This window comes from Gobio gobio (genome assembly GCF_949357685.1).
Source record: "Gobio gobio genome assembly, chromosome: 3".
Lineage (NCBI taxonomy): Eukaryota > Metazoa > Chordata > Actinopteri > Cypriniformes > Gobionidae > Gobio > Gobio gobio.
In genome coordinates this window covers 66,115,401-66,132,822 of record NC_137099.1, presented here as the reverse complement: position 1 = coordinate 66,132,822, position 17,422 = coordinate 66,115,401, and the positions used below count along the sequence as shown (strand labels likewise).

The following is a 17,422-nucleotide window of genomic DNA, read 5'->3' as shown; positions in this document are numbered from 1 at the left end:
TCGACAACCACTGTCTGTTGAACCAGCTCTCCACTAGAGGCAACCAAAGGAGAAGTAGTTACATTAGCCCACACCCGATCACCTGCTAGTTTGTTTCCTAAAATGAGATGAACACCTTCGATCGGCAAAGCAGGGCGCAACCCTACCACCACTTCACCAGTCACCAAATCAGAGTAAAGCTTGACTTTATGCAGAGGAACTGTTAACGTATTCAAACCCATTCCTCGAACCAAAACACTGTCACCGGTTTCCGATTTAGAGGAAAATGGCAAAATGGACTCTAAAATAAAAGAATCCATCGCTCCTGTATCTCGTAAAATCTTAACTGGAATCTCTTCAACTCCATCCACTAATGACACTCGACCTTCTGTAATGAAAGGAGCATAAGTGGAAAAAACATCATTAAACAGTTGGAATTCATTTGTCTCAGCATCACTCAGCTGAACAGAATTTGCGGCTGCAGCAGGCTTAAACGGATCCACATCAGCACGTTTAGTTTTATTTATAAGAATAGAACAGTCAGCTTTCCAATGTCCTTTTCCACGACAGTAGTTACACGTTTTAGACGGATCAAATCTCCATGAAGAAATGCGACCACTCTGTGGAGTATTATTTGTTATCTGTGGAGTATTAAAACGGCTCGCGCTCACTTCCTCCCGTGCCCGCCAATCAACAGCAATACTTTTATGAGTGAGCACGAAATCATCAGCCAACGATGCTGCCTCCTCAGGAGACTGAACTTTGTGTTCACTGATATACGTCGCAATTTGATCGGAAACTGAACCTTTAAACTGCTCAATTATGATCAACTCAAGTAAATCGTCAAACGTTTTAACATCAAGCGATGCACACCAACGTGTAACATGTCGTCTTAAATCCCTCACAAACTCCAAATGTGTCTGTCCCTGAACCTTTTTACACGACCTAAAACGTTGTCGATATGTTTCCGGTACGCACTCGTAAACTTTCAACACTGCAGCTTTAACAGCTTCATAATCTTTACACTCCTCTATACTTAAAGCAGAAAAAGCTAACTGCGCTTTACCAACTAACACACACTGCAGCAACAGCACACAATTCGTCCTAGACCAACCCTGTAACTCAGCAACGCGCTCAAACAGAGTAAAAAAAACATCCGGATCATCCTCATTAAATTTAGGAACAAGTTTTAGACTTTGATGCAGCGGAAAACTTCCACGCACACCACTCTCCTCGAAACCATCTTCAAGAACTTTACCTTCTTTCATGAGTTTAAGTTTTAACATGTTAGAGGATCTGAAAATCTTGTAGCTGATGCGCTGTCACGCGCCCCTGTGAATCATGAGATTTTAGTTTTAAATACTCCAAGTCCATTTTTGCCTTTTCTAACTCAATTCTACCCTGCTCAGACATCTGCTTCATTTTTTCATGTTCCATTTGTAACAATAACAACTCTTTTTGTTGATCAAAAGTCAAAGCAGACCCCGTAGCAGTTTGTACGTCCTGAATTTCCTCCATCTCAGCTTCCAAAATTGCCTTGTCGATCAATTTATTTTTCAACTCACTTTTAATGCTACTTTCTTTTATTCTCTTATCACTAAGAGATATTTCATAATACTCAGCGATTATTAAAAGTTGCTCTTTTGTGTATTTACGTAACAGAACATGCGAAGGTGATTCAAAAAACTTCTCAACGTCAGCCATAAGCAACCCACAGACTGCCCGTTACCAAATGTGCAATCAAATACCTGAAACCTTCCCCACTCTCTAACTCTTTAAAATACGCCTATCTACCTACCTAAAACCTAATCTTCATGCAGATACTGGCGGGGGGAAATTAAGCACGCAAACCCAGTGGGTGGGACTGCAACTGGTTAAACAGCGACAGTTCACACACCATGGAAGTGCTCCCGAGACAACTGCTGCTACCCGCTTTCACCACAACACTACGAAAAGAAAAACGACATGTCTCAAAGGAAACAAGTCGCTAAACCTAACAGGGAAAAACTTCAAGTCAAACTATTGCACAAAAGGTAACTTACCAGTCGGTGAATCCAAACGACGGCCAAACACTGTACCAAACGCTTTCAGGTGTCCCAAAACGCACATTATGTGACGTCAAACTATTCAAATTGGATTTCCCCTTATAACGTCACGATTAGCCAATCGTTTCAAAGCGCGTACAAATTTATTTTCGCAAAACACGACGAAACGAACAAATTTATCAAAGGTCTCCAAGTATCAACAAAGAACGAGCCCCCATTTGTTACGTCCCGTAGCTCAAAAAGGGACGCAACAAAAAGAGGGACACAAGAAAGCCGAAAAAATACCCAAATTTATTAACAAAAATAGACCTATACAGAAAGAAAACAGTATATAAATGTAACAGTCAGGAATCAGTGGTGTAATGTAATGAATGCATGGAAAAGTAATGTGCTGTGGCTAGTGTTGGATGTGTCAAAGGAAAAACAACTCTAAAGGAACACAAACGTAAATGAAAATCATGTCCAGTCTGTCGCCCTCCTTGGCCTTTTCCTCATGCTCCTTTTCAACACGCTCGACAGGAAGTCCACCACAGGTGTACGGAATAACCACTTGAAAGGGCGGAGCCAGCCAATCATCCACCTGAGCCTGGGGAAACCCCACTCAGAGGAGTCGTCACAGCCTCTATTTAAATATGATAAACTCTATAAACTGAGAGCCCATACACATGGAGACGCGTTTAGCTGTATACTAGTGTTTCGTCTAGACCAGTGCTTCTCAAACCTGTCCTGGGGACCCGCCATCATTGCACATTTTGGATGTCTCCTTCATCAGACATACCCAATTCAGGTCATGCAGTCTCTACTAATGGGCTGATGAGTTGAATCAGGTGTGTTAGATGAGGGAGACATCCACAATGTGCAATGATGGAGGGTCCCCAGGATTGAGAACCACTGGTCTAGACGGATCCGGTATTTTGGGAGCCTGAAACTGGTAATTTTTTTACAGTTTTTTTGGATTGCTTAAGCACGATTTTCAAAACAGGGCCCGCGTTTTCAAAACACTACACACAATTAGCACAACCACACACCCAATTAGCAAAACACTACAGATCCTTTGCATAATTAAACACTCTTGTAAAAACTATACACTTCTGTTTCAAAACCACACTTTGTTACCATATGAAACACACACGTTTCACATTAACATACTCTGTTTGCACGAGTTACACTCTGCTGTGATAAACCTAAAACACTTTTAGCACTTCTACTTCCCTATGATTAGAGTAGGCTACCATCAACAAAGTACAAATATAATGTAAAGTCACCAAACACCACACAAGACCAATGTTGCAGACTGAAGAAACTAATTTATTTGTCAACACGCCCAAAATGTTGACATGGAGATCCAGAATACTGTAACAAAATGTCACTTCACATATTGTACTGTAAGTTCAAGGAACAAAAAAAACTATACATCGTCTCTTCGCCTAGCTGGATCTGGCCAGAGAATTTCATCAACATCGCAGGCAATGTTGTCATTGGCAAGACACCTTGGAAAGAAACGTCTTGAATGACGAATCCATCCTTGCATTGCTGCAACCTCCATCTGGTCACAGGCCTCCTCCATGGCTTGGATGAGGGGTACCTCAGCCTGGAGACGGAGATCATATACCTTCCACCGCCATGCCGAGAAAAACTCTTCTATAGGGTTGAGGAATGGAGAATATGGTGGAAGATATAGGATAGTGAAAAGTGGATGTTGCTGAAACCAGTTCTGAACCAGAGCAGAGCGGTGGAAAGACACATTGTCCCAGACAACAATGTATTGCATATGATCAATTTGATTAGCTGCTGTTATGTTGTGCAATTGGTCCAAGAATGTAAGTATGAGTGCTGTGTTGTAAGGGCCCATATGGGCATGGCGGTGGAGGACCCCATTCTGTGTAATGGCTGCACAGAGTGTTATATTACCCCCACGTTGCCCGGGGACATTGACTATAGCCCTTTGGCCAATGATGTTTCTTCCCCGCCTTCGTGTTCTCGCCAGGTTAAAACCAGCCTCATCTACGTAAATGAACTCATGCAGGATCTCCTCTCCATCCATTCGTAAAACTCTCTGAAGAACAGTGTCAGGCAAAATTGTATAGTTCAGTGTAGATCTAGTATACATAGTACAGTACAGTAAAAGAATATGAGACAGTATGCAAGATCACACTGCTATAGTGAATACATACCTCTGCATAATCATGCCGCAGTCGCTTCACCCTTTCGGAATTGCGCTCGAAAGGCACTCAATAAATTTGCTTCATTTGAATATGGTTTTTTTTTAGGATGCGTGCCAGTGTTGATGTTGAGACCTGACGGATATCGTTGAAAGTGACGTGGTTATTGACAATGTTAGCTTGGAGCTGCTTGAGTGTTATAGCATTGTTGGCCAAAACCATGTTTACAATCTCCCTCTCTTGCTGTTCTGTGAACATAGGAGGCCTTCCCCCTTGTCGCTCCTGACCCTCAATCCTATATATAAAAACAAATCCATACAATAGTACAGTAATTTTACAGGAAAAGGTAACAGAAGTGCTGATAGTGCATAGAATACAGTACTGTAAGCAGTTACTGAAACCGTGCAGATGTTTGTGATATGATGATATTTTCCAGTCGAAATGTTCTTATCACACTTGCCACTGTGTATCGGCTTAGATTTGGCTGTACTCGCAGTCCAGCCTCTCTCAGCGTCAGTCCGTGGTTGACAACGTGATCAACCAGTGTTGCACGGATCTCATTTGTGAGATCCGGTCCTCTTTGAGCACCTTCTTGTCTTCCTCTTCCTCTTCCTCTTCCTCTACCTCTACCTCCAGCATGGCCTCCATCTCTTCCTCTGTTGATTCCTCCTCTGTTGATTCCTCCTCCTCCTCCTCCTCCTCCTCCTCCTCCTCCTCCTCCTCCTCCTCTTCCTCTTCCTCCTCCTCCTCCTCTTCCTCCTCTTCCTCCTCGTCGTCTTACTCTTTCTCTGACTCTTTCCATTGTGCTTGTAGACTGAGGAACTCACCTGCTGCTTTTTATAGTGCTTATACAATCTATTGGTGTGTCTACAATTTAGCGAACAAGTGTTTGCACACCTGATGACTGTTTTGAACCAATTGGTTGGACGGTGCGGTAATTTGACAGTCAGTGCTTTGGTAGTGCAAAGAAGTGACTTCATGATAGATTTTTGTGTGTAATGTATGTTAAGTGTGTTTAGTGTTTTGCAAATCACTGTGTGTAGAGTTTTGCAACAAGTGTGAGGTTGACAATGTGCTTATAGTTGTGCAAATATGGGCTGATGTTTTGCTTCTTGAGTGTAAGGTTTTGCTACCCAGCCAGCACAGTCATGTGGGGCCCATATGGGCGTCACCTGGGCTGTCTAACTGGGGCCCAGCCAGTTTTGTCCTCAGTTTCCATGTAGGCCCCACATGGGCTAGCCCAGATGAACTGAACACTGCTCAGTGTGCACACTACAGGCTGTTAAATGTAACTGAATCAGTGTTGGAGTTAATGAGATAATTAAGTGATTAATAGAGTAAAGACTGAATATTACTGAAGACTCCTGATGATAACAAGCAGAATCACTGAAGGACAGAGAAACACAACAGACTTCAGACACAACTTCACAAAAGCATTATCAGCTTCCCTTTTTACCTATTAGATTGACTTTCTGTCATCTTAGTTTTTATTGATAATTCCCACTGAGCAAATGTGTACGTTGAAAAGACGTCCACTGAGGAGCCAGAATGAAAGTTTTTATGACGTCTGTTTTTGACGTGTTCTGCACGCCCGATATAGACGTTCATGAACCTCAAGGTTAAAAACTAGTTCAAATGTGCTCATTGTGGACATATTTCCCATTTTTAATTGCAAAGCAACTCACAGACAGTGTGTGTTTGTCCAGAAATCATGAAAATAAAAGAAACTTAGCTCACACCTTTAGACACTTTAGACAACTTAGCATCTGTAATTCACACATCTTTGGATGGTGAGAGAATCGTGGGATTCAATCCAGGATCTTCTTGCTGTGAGGAGACAGTGTTTCCCACTGAGACACTGGTGCTGCCCTTAATCACAGACATAAGACACACTTTGACTATTTCTGTCAGACGTCTACAGAAGCTCTTACTGAGAATTAACAGAGCTTTAGATGTTGATATTTATGGTTAATTTGAAGTCACCATTGTGGTGGGAAGCGTTTGCTTTAGTTGGGCTCTTGGTCCCTGTACTTGAGTTAGCTTTTCTTTGGATGTTATAACTGTGTGTGTGAAACACAATAGTTATGGCTGAGAAAGCAAAGATAAAGTGACTTCAGGTGTTGTCAGCGCCTTGTTAATGACTAAATCATCAGAAGTCTAGAATCTGATGTTGTGCTTTTGAGTTTTAGGTTCTTGTTCGGCAAATAATAATTTGTTTATATAATATAACCTTGTGAATCTGCTGTATTGACACCAATAGCAATAAACAAATCACTTATCCTGAAAGATGATAAAACAGCAGGTGCACATTGTTTTGAGAAAATATTTCACATAGTCACACGCAGACATCAAGATTTTGCATATGATTCACAACAACGGTGACAATCAAGCATGAGTTTTGTACTTTGAAGCTACCCATCATGCATTGCAGCATGACGTTTTTTTGTTATGATTGTCACCGTTGTTGTGAATCATATGCAAAATCTTGATGTCTGCGTGTGACTATGTGAAATATCTTTTCTCAAAACAATGTGCACCTGCTGTTTTATCATCTTTCAGGATAAGTGATTATTTTATTGCGATTAGTCCCGATACAGTGGATTCACAAGGTTATAGTATATAAACAAATTATTATTTTCCAAACAAGAACATAAAACTCAAAAGCATAACATCAGATTCCGGACTTCTGATGATTTAGTCATCAACAAGGAGCTGACAACAGCTAAAGTCATTTTATCTTTGCTTTCTCAGCCACAATTATTGTGTTTCACACACACAGTTATAACATCCAAAGAAAAGCTAACACAAATACGGGGACCACGAGCCCAACTAAAGCAAACGCTTCCCACCACAATGGTGACTTCAAATGAAACAAAAACATCAACATCTAAAGCTCTGTTAATTCTCAGTAAGAGCTTCTGTAGACGTCTGACAGAAATAGTCAAAGTGTGTCTTATGTCTGTGATTAAGGGCAGCACCAGTGTCTCAGTGGGAAACACTGTCTCCTCACAGCAAGAAGATCCTGGATTGAATCCCACGATTCTCTCACGATCCAAAGATGTGTGAATTACAGATGCTAAGTTGTCTAAAGTGTCTAAAGGTGTGAGCTAAGTTTCTTTTATTTTCATGATTTCCGGACAAACACACACTGTCTGTGAGTTGCTTTGCAATTACAAATGGGAAATATGTCCACAATGAGCACATTTGAACTAGTTTTTAACCTTGAGGTTCCATGAGTGTCTATATCGGGCGTGCAGAACACGTCAAAAACAGACGTCATAAAAACTTTCATTCTGGCTCCTCAGTGGACGTCTTTTCAACGTACACCTTTGCTCAGTGGGAATTATCAATAAAAACTAAGATGACAGAAAGTCAATCTAATAGGTAAAAAGGGAAGCTGATAATGCTTTTGTGAAGTTGTGTCGGAAGTCTGTTGTGTTTCTCTGTCCTTCAGTGATTCTGCTTGTTATCATCAGGAGTCTTCAGTAATATTCAGTCATTACTCTATTAATCACTTAATTATCTCATTAACTCCAACACTGATTCAGTTACATTTAACAGCCTGTAGTGTGCACACTGAGCAGTGTTCAGTTCATCTGGGCTAGCCCATGTGGAGCCTACATGGAAACTGAGGACAAAACTGGCTGGGCCCCAGTTAGACAGCCCAGGTGACGCCCATATGGGCCCCACATGACTGTGCTGGCTGGGTAATAGTGTACTACTTTTAATTTTAGTGTGTAAGCAATCCAAAAAAACTGTAATTGGGTCCCAGAGTGGATAAATCTGAAAACGACACCCTTGCGTTTTCGTGTGTACAGCCAATCCGTATATTTTGTTAAACGATGATGTCATCACCCCACGTCTCAACGTTTCTGTTGCAGAATTACAGCGCCACATACTGGTCTGGCATGTATACTATATTGTTTTGAGTCGGTTTCGTGTGTACGCAGATATTTCTTGAGACGACGCTGTTTACATAATTTTTTTTAGAACAAGGAAAAAACAGATTTGATAGGGAAAGATCTGGCTCTGTGTGGATGCAGCCTAAGGCAATACATTTTATGAACCAATATTTGCACTCTATTCTGCAGATTTTCAATGACCCCATTTATGGTCAGATTGAGCTTGACCCCCTGCTGGTGAAGATCATTGACACTCCTCAGTTTCAGAGACTCAGACACATCAAACAGCTCGGAGGGGCATATCTGGTGTATCCAGGTGCCACTCACACTCGCTTTGAACACTCACTTGGGTAAGGTGCAAATACATATACTTATATAAAGTATATAATACATGCTGGCTTGGACGTTTTTACAGTTACTGTAAACTTGGCAGGTCCGAGGATCTTGTCAGACACCTTTGTGCTGGTAATGCTGTTTGTTGAGTTGCTTAATGACGTTGGACTGACTTCAAAAAAGTGTTTAGTCTTCAACCCAATTTTAATTTTCACCCAAAATTTGACGTCTGAGTGATGTTGAAACCACGTCCAATCAAATTTTTGGCTGGGGTGACCTTACATTGTGGCCATAGTTTGAGCACACAGTAGCTGCGTGTCCACTGTCGGGCCAGTGCGAGCCAGGGCTTTCATCAGGCCGAGCTGGGCTTATAGCACCGAGCCCAAAACCAGGCTGTGTTTCCACTGTCGGGCGCTCCGCAGCTCTTCAATAAAACCCGCACATAACACTCCTCTCTGGAACAACATCACACAAACCCATTTTTTATCAGAAAACTAATCAGAAAGAAATCACTAGAAACTATAGCGAGATTGCAAAACCAACATGATAAAAGCTGCTGTTTGTTGGCATTTATGTTGTTTAATTAAATATTTAAAACCCAAGCATAAATGTTTTACAATAATAAGTAATATATTTATCAGAAATCATTTCTGTGTAATCTCGACCAATTAAAGTCAAATTTACCGTTAGTTCACAAAAGAAAGAGGTCATTGGAAACGTCCTTATTCAGTCGCATCCATTTCTGTTTATTTGTATTCACAGGACAGAAAGAATTTCTGAAAGAACAATCACTTCTACACATTTTCCAACAAAAAAACGACCTGATGAGGTTTTGCACTGTCTCCAGTGACAGTTACAGTTATATCTTCAGTCAGAGAAACAGAGGAAGCTCCCAAAAGTGCTTTATTTGATTATAAGCGGAGATAAATATGGATATCAGTCTGGTATAAAGAGACGTACTGACAGATATAATTATATGCATGATTGTGATAGCCTATGATATGTCTGATTTCTTCAAGCAGTCGTATTTACAATGTTTACTATGGTAATGGTTTGCGCAAATAGTCTTGCATCACTGCGTCTGCCGTATATAGTGATCAGAATCCACATCAGATCACAAACAGAAGTTATTCAAACACTCGCTGCATGTCTGAAAGGGAGTTCTGAGCTAAAATGATTTTAAAAGACTTTAATCCTGATGTTAACTATATGAGATCATCTGCGGCGCTGCCGTCTCCAGACTCAGATAAACTCCGCCTCTGTTCATAACCACTCCTCAAGCCTGAGCTGGCCCGCTTTGGATAAAGGTATTCGGTGGGCCAGTAAACCCTGGCCGCTGGCCCCGAGGAAGCCCTGATGAGGCCCGGTCAAGCCCTGGAAGTGACAGTGGAAACACGACTGACCCTAGCACGCACTAGCTTTTGGCCCGGCAGTGTGCGCTGTGAGGTTAAACTTTTAGCATGCTGTGATCTCACATTGTGTCAAATGATGTAAAAGCTGCATTTATTCTGTTTAACATGATGTCTTTTCTGTATGTGGAAGGATGGCACATTTAGCAGGATCTCTGGTCAACGTTCTGAAAAAGAAACAGCACAAATCTTTGTACATCACAAAGATAAAGAAGGATATTGAAAATATAAACATTAATCTTGAAAAGAAGGATGTCAACGAAAACCATGAAGAGAAAAAGAAACTTGAAAAGACAAAGAAACTTCTTGAAACGGAGCTCAAAGAGAAGCTGATTTCTGATAAAGACGTCCAGTGTGTTCAGATTGCTGCTCTGTGCTATAATTTAGGTGAGTGCCAGAAACATACAGGCATATTTGAGCAGAGAGTATGCAGTATAAACAAAAAATATTTTGTAAACTTGTAATATCTCTTTCTAAAAAATAAATGGAAGAAATGTAGATAATAAAGCTTGTAAAAGAGTTTCACATGGTTTTATGTCAGACATAAATTGTGATTCATGTAATTAATTGGGAGAAAAAAATTCAGTTTGTAATTTCTCAAGTAGTGTATGAATGTTTGACTGCATGAGTAGTGTATATGAGCACTATATTTTATGTTTTTATCTTTTAGGTCATGGCCCATTCTCTCATCTATATGAGGAATTCATCAATAAAGCCTTGCATGGCAAGTGTCTGATATTTTCACTCACTGTTCAGTTAAGAATTAATTATTCACTCATAATTACTCACAGATCTAATCTGAGAAAAAATATAATATCATAATAATAACAATAACTTCCCCTTGAACTATTTAAGTTCAAAAATATTTATTCTGTGTTAGTAATGTGAGTATATTATTATTGTGAAATTATTTTATTTGAATTTAATTATATATATATATATATATATATATATATATATATATATATATATATATATATATATATATATATATATATATATATATATATATATATATATATATATATATATATATATATATATAAAACACTGCTCAAATACTTTGAGAATCTTAAATTCATCTGATTTAACTATTATGAATTAAACCAAAATAAATCAATTTAACTCAAATCTCTTGAAGTTAACCATTAGATAGCAATCACTCATGCATGAGCTAATGTAACTATAGACTACTGCATCAGCAACTACACAGTTACAGCATAACGTCAATGTGTTCTGGTCTGTCCTCGACCTTAACACACAAATATGTTTAAAAAAGGTTTATTCTGTTGTTTTGAAACTTGTTGTAATTGTTTTAGATGATTGAGTTTAATTATTAATGTTTGGTGACAATTCTTATTTTTTGGTTAACTGAGTAGTGGCATGTCTGCTGATTTGGATTAGATGACTGTTGTTATTGCTTTGTCTTGTGTTTTATTGTATTTTTTTTTCTTTTTTTGCCTGTGTTTTTTATTGTCTTGTTTTGTGTGTTGTTATTTAATGCTGTGTATTAGGACCCCCTTGAAAACGAGATGATGCATCTCAAGGGGTTTATCCTTAAAGAATCAAATTTGTATATAACACACACAGTAAAAAAACAGTACTGTGCATGTGGAGCTGCTGCCAGTGAATTACTGCAAAGTTTTACAATTTTTTGTTTTTGTTTGTTTTTTTACTGTAAAAAATGGTCCTAATGTATCTGTAAAATGCTGGCAGCACAGTTGCACTAAATTAAAACTCAAAGTTCACTCAAGAAACAGATTGCCATAAATTGGTAAATTTCCATTTAAATTTATAAACTAATATAGTGTGCTAATAATGTGAGCATATTAAAACTGTGTACTTATTACATTTCAATTATCTAAGAAAAATTCTTAAAATGAACCAATTTTTTTATTTTTTTTATTTGTCAATTTAACTTGTTAATTAACTAGCTAGCAGCTTATCACTGGATCAGCAACTACACAGGCTCTGATGATGTGCTGCATGATGCTTTATTTAATTATCTCATTAACTCTGTGCAAAGTTAATTTAACACCTGGGGCCTCATTTATAAAACTTTGCGTAGGATTTGCGTCAGAAGTGGCGTACGGATGAAACATAGGACGTGCGTACGCACAGAAATATTCGGATTTATAAAACCGTGCGCACGCACATCCTACGCAGTTTTCCCTTAATAAATCACAATCAATTCTAAATGTAGCGTAGCTTTTGCGGCTTCATGTCACGCCCATAGTTGCCTATAAATAGTCCGCAAAACGCCCCCAAGTTAATATTCATCGATTGCGAAATCATGGCAAACACAGAGATTAAATCAAAAAAACGTAACCTCACTCAATGTGAAGTAGAAGTTATCGTTGGCGGGGTGGAAAAGATGAGAAAAATGTTGTTTTGGAGGGCACAGTAATTGGCAATTACTAATGCCAAAAAGGCACTTGAGTGGCAAAATGTTGCAGACGCCGTAAATGCTGTAGCCCTTACAACCTTGGACCGTGGCCGAAATAAAAAAGAAATGGTCGGACATCAAAGTCGAGGCAAAAAAGCGTCTAGTGCACCATCACCTGAGTGTGTCCTCGTTTGCCAGCAAGTCTTCTTGCTGTCTGAAGATGCGTTCACTCTGACTCCTTCCATTTGCCACATCTTCTAAGAGCGCAATATCAGCCATTGTGCGTCATTACGCATTGTGATGGGGCATTTTATTTCCATCCATTTAATTGCATCTGACAAGCTACAGATGTCGGTTATAATCTACGTGGAAATGGGAAATAGACTATAGTTCAGTGCAAATGGAAAGTCTTGCAGCTTTCTGAATGTTTGAGACATACGTTATACGTTATTTTATCAAAAATAAAACAAACTAAAGGCATATGCATGAATACCATGATTCCGTAGCTGATGAAGAAATTTTTACTATGAAAACAACTTTCCCCAGTGGACAATGAATAGCCTACATAAATCTATCTATTTATCTATATATCTCCCTAATTATCTATCTATCTATCTATCTATCTATCTATCTATCTATCTATCTATCTATCTATCTATCTATCTATCTATCTATCTATCTATCTATCTATCTATCTATCTATCTATCTATCTATCTATCTATCTATCTATCTATCTATCTATCTATCTGTCTATCTGTCTATCTGTCTGTCTGTCTGTCTTCCTATTTGAATCTATATCTGCTCCGCCAGACGGACACATTGACGAGAATAGCCTATCAGTTTTGCACATTATTTCGTTCTGTTTACCATATTATTTATGAGGATGAATTGCATAACATGCCAATATTATTGCAGAACATATTTCACTTTTCTTTTTGCAAATATGTGTTAATTTGCATTTCTGTTGTAATTTTCGTTTGGTTTTGTTTGTTTTACACTGCAGATCGATCAAACGGGTGTTCGTGTAGGCTGTTAATTGTAAGACTTGCTTTGTGAAGTCTTCATGTTATTTATGAGAGGCAGTATTGCCATTTCTTTTACACAACGGTCTACAGTTTCACACACTTTCACGTGTTTCTTCCATCTGCTGACCGTGTCGCCATTTCTCATTTCACCCGTTTTTGTGCGTACGCCTGGATCAGAGCTTGCGTGAAGGACCGCACATTTTCCCGTCAAGTTTGCTTTTTATAAATACCAATTATTGCGTAGAGAGCGGCGTACGCCTTCTTTTGTGCGTACGCAACGTTTATAAATGAGGCCCCTGGTGTTTTTGCTGTGAAGAACTGATGAGTTGAATCCGGTGTGTTTGATTGGGGAGACAAACATATTGTGCAGTTTTGGGAGTCCTCTAGGAGCGGGGTTGAGAAACAGTGGTCTATAGTCTCTGGTTTAATTAAGCTTTGTATATTGTTTTCATGGTTGTTTGTTTTCCAGAGAATGTCACTGGTGACAGTGGAAAGGACAAACGAAAAGGTCAGTCAATTTTTTTTTTTTTTTTTGTGGGATCATTGATAAACACAAAATAAAAGTCATAAAATAACCACTGTTTGTTCTCTTTGTCAGGTGGATATTGGAAGGTAAGCATCAACATTCTCCACAAATATTAATGTATTACTTGCTGTAATTTAAATTAAGTGTGTTGCAGTTAGCTTAAATTAACATTCTTTTTCATACTGTTGTAAGGTACCGATCTATCTATATGTGATAGATGGTACCTTACTAACTTATATATTTTTATTCATATTGTTCAATGTTAATACATACTAATACATAAAGCTAACATTCCTTAAATCAAACCAAAACCAAACCAATACCCAACATGACAAGATGTGATGTCCAATGAGCCAATGCATGAAAAAGAGCTAAACAAAAACACCAACTAGTGTATAGCAGGGATCCTCAACAACTCTGGACCGTGAGATCCACTTTCCTGGAGAGTTTAGCTCCAACCCTAATCAAACACACCTGAACAAGCTCAACTTTTCTGACCCCATTTCCCTCTCTCTCCCACTGCATATAAATAGCCAGTGTGATTCATAGACCATATTACAGGTCTTCTGAAGTCATATGAGAATGTTGTTCGAGGAACATTAATGATAATTTATGGAAGCTCTTACATTGAAAATATTCCTTGAAATCCCTGGTCATCATTAACTCTAGGTCACCCATCAATTGTCTATCTGATTTTAGACGTTCAACCTCTTCTTGTGAATCTTATACAGTTATGCATTTGTGAATGTATAGTTTGCATTGGTGGTTCCCAACCCTGGTCCTGAATATTCCCACCAGTACACATTTTGTTTATCTCCCTTTGACAGCCATTTCAGGCATTGAAGTCTCTTAACAAATTGATGAGTTGAATCCAGTGTGTTTTTATTAGGTAGACCTACACAGCAAAAACTCCAGTGTTAAATTAACACTCTTCAGAGTTAATTTGACTCCACACTCAAGAGTGTTAAAAGTAACTCTGAAAAAGTGTTAAAGTTAATGAGATAATTAAGAGATTAATTAAGTGATGATTGACCATTAGTGAAGACACCTGATGATAATGAGCAGAATCACTGAAGGAAAGAGTCGCCATTTTAAGTCACCATTATGGTGATCGGTTTGCTTTAGTTGGGCTCATCAAGTCAAGAGTTGACTTTTTAACATTAGTTTTATTTTCTCTGGCTTCTTTAACTGTGTGTTTGGAAAACACATTTTGTTATGGCAAAGTAAGCACAGAGAAAATCTGTTCAGGAGTTGATTATGTTTAGATTGACAATATTAATGTAATCATCATTTGGTGATCTAATGGAATAACATCATTATGAGACCAAACTCTAATTATGTGGATGATGTGGTGATATTACATTATAGAGTACAACAGCTCTGTGAAGCTACATCATGAGAATCTGCACAAAATAGTTTGTGCTACTTTGTTGCTTTAGACACACACACAGACATCAAGAATCAGCGTATGAATCTCAACAATGGTGACAAACAGCATATCAGATACACAGATCAACTCTGAACATCACAAAACAAGCTACTAAAAAGTCACATAAAACAGCAAAAATAAAAGAAAATGGTTAGAATAAAAAAAATACTAAAACAATTATTCTTATAATTTATTCATGCTGCAATGCATGCTGGGAGCCATGGTGAGTTTTGATTGGTGCACCCAGAATGCCCTGCACAAAGCTTTTTGATGGCCACCATTGTGGAGATTCTTACGCTGACTCTTGATGTCTCTGTGTCTAAATGGCAGAGAAGCTCAAACCTTTTTTTGAACAGATTTAAAAATTTAAAAAAAATTCCCTCTGATTATATTGAAAATCAAAGATCTTATGCTGTAGAGTCAAGGTTGCTGTAATCAATAAAGTTAACCTAATTCAAAGATTCTGCTCATGAAGATTTTGTCAAAACATAACCAAACACATCCGGTTACATTTTCTCTGGACTTGTCTGGCCACTATAAAGCAGCCAGACAAAAATTAATGTTAAAATGTCAAGGGTCCAGAACCCAACTAAAGCAAACACCGATCACCATAATGGTGACTTAAAAATGGCATTCAGTGATTCTGCTTGTAAACATCAGGTGTCTTCACTAATGGTCAATCATCACTTAATTAATCTCTTAATTATCTCATTAACTTTAACACTTCTTCAGAGTTACTTTTAACACTCTTGAGTGTGGAGTCAAATAAACTCTGAAGAGTGTTAATTTAACACTGGAGTTTTTGCTGTGTACAAAATGTGAAAATAGTTGGGGTACTCCAGGATCACGAGTGGGAACCACAGGGCAACATTATTTATAAGATTTGCAATGTGTTTTATGTTAAATTAGGAAGCATCATTCTTGGTACTTAAGGGCATTTTAAAGGAGGAAGGACTGCAAGGCAAACTGCAACTGGATAATGGAGATCTCACCTTTATTAAGGAGTTGATTAATGGGGTTTTTGCTTCAAATGAAAAGGTACAAAAACCTCTAAATTACTATATCAGTTAATGTCCATCATGTTATACAGTTTTTATTTGAGTATTGAAGTTATTTTCTTTCTTCCAGTGGCCAGCGAAAGGCAGGACTCAGGACAAAGCTTTCCTGTATGAGATTGTGATCAATAAATGGAACGGCATTGATGTGCGCAGATGGGACTATTTTGCAAGGTAAAAATATAACATTTTAAGCGGATTCTATTTTACCTTTTATATAAGCTTTAAACTTACTGAACTGTTTTCATTTTAAAAAATGCTTAAATGGTCAATAGTTTCAAATTTTTTTACTTTTAAAATAAACTGAAAATTATCACAAAGTGATGCCTTTAATATATCAAAGATTTTTATTAAATATATGGAAGGTAAATATTTCTGTCATGGTTGGTGGCTGTAGTGAAGTGCATGATGATGATGATGAAGATAAACAAAATAGTCATTTTAACTTAATATTAAAACAAACATGAGAATACAGAGGTGAAACACAACCATGTTACGTGTCCATGTAGACTTAAAAGGGATAGTTCACTCAAAAATGAAAATTAGTCCATGATTTACTCACCCTCAAGCCATCCTAGGTGTACATGACATTCTTCTTTTAGATGAATAAAATCAGAGTTATATTAATAAATGTCCTGGCTCTTCCAAGCTTTATAATGGCAGTGAACGGTAGTTTGTGTCTGTGTCTGTTTTTGAAGTTCATAAAACTGCATCTGTCTGTCATTTTAAAAAATCCACACAACTCCGGGGGTTAATAAAGGCCTTCTGAAGCTAATCGATGCGTTTGTGTGAGAAAAAAATATCCATATTTAAAACTTTATTAAGTAAAATCTTAAGCTTCTGGCAGACCGCGAAAGAATAACAACTGAACTGACACATGTGCAGAGGATAGAGAAAAACCTCTGCACAGTAAATTCACCGGTGTTGAATTAACACCGCTCTGTGTTCATATGGGAACCACCAGCAGGGTGTTAAAGTAACACTGAAGCAGTGTTAGAGTTAATAAAATACTTAAGTGATTAATTGAGTGATGATTGTTTGATTATTGAATAAACCTGATGATAATAAGCAGAATCACTGACAGAATCATCAATGGCCTTTTTTGCTGATCTCCTGAGAGTCATTGAAAATAGTAGCCTTGTGACTCTAGAACAGAAGACTTAGCAGTGT

General features: G+C 38.2%; 1 protein-coding gene across 1 annotated transcript in view; it reads left to right on the top strand.

Annotated features, from left to right (window-relative positions):
• Positions 1-17,422, top strand: part of LOC307124243 (uncharacterized protein) — a 110,125-nt gene that overhangs the window by 54,588 nt on the left and 38,115 nt on the right. Inside the window, exons 18-24 of the mRNA XM_079813290.1 lie at positions 8,278-8,438; positions 9,964-10,217; positions 10,501-10,554; positions 13,712-13,750; positions 13,841-13,854; positions 16,107-16,235; positions 16,326-16,426. Coding sequence (XP_079669416.1) covers positions 8,278-8,438; positions 9,964-10,217; positions 10,501-10,554; positions 13,712-13,750; positions 13,841-13,854; positions 16,107-16,235; positions 16,326-16,426 — 752 coding nt within the window. The remainder of the gene's footprint in view (positions 1-8,277; positions 8,439-9,963; positions 10,218-10,500; positions 10,555-13,711; positions 13,751-13,840; positions 13,855-16,106; positions 16,236-16,325; positions 16,427-17,422) is intronic.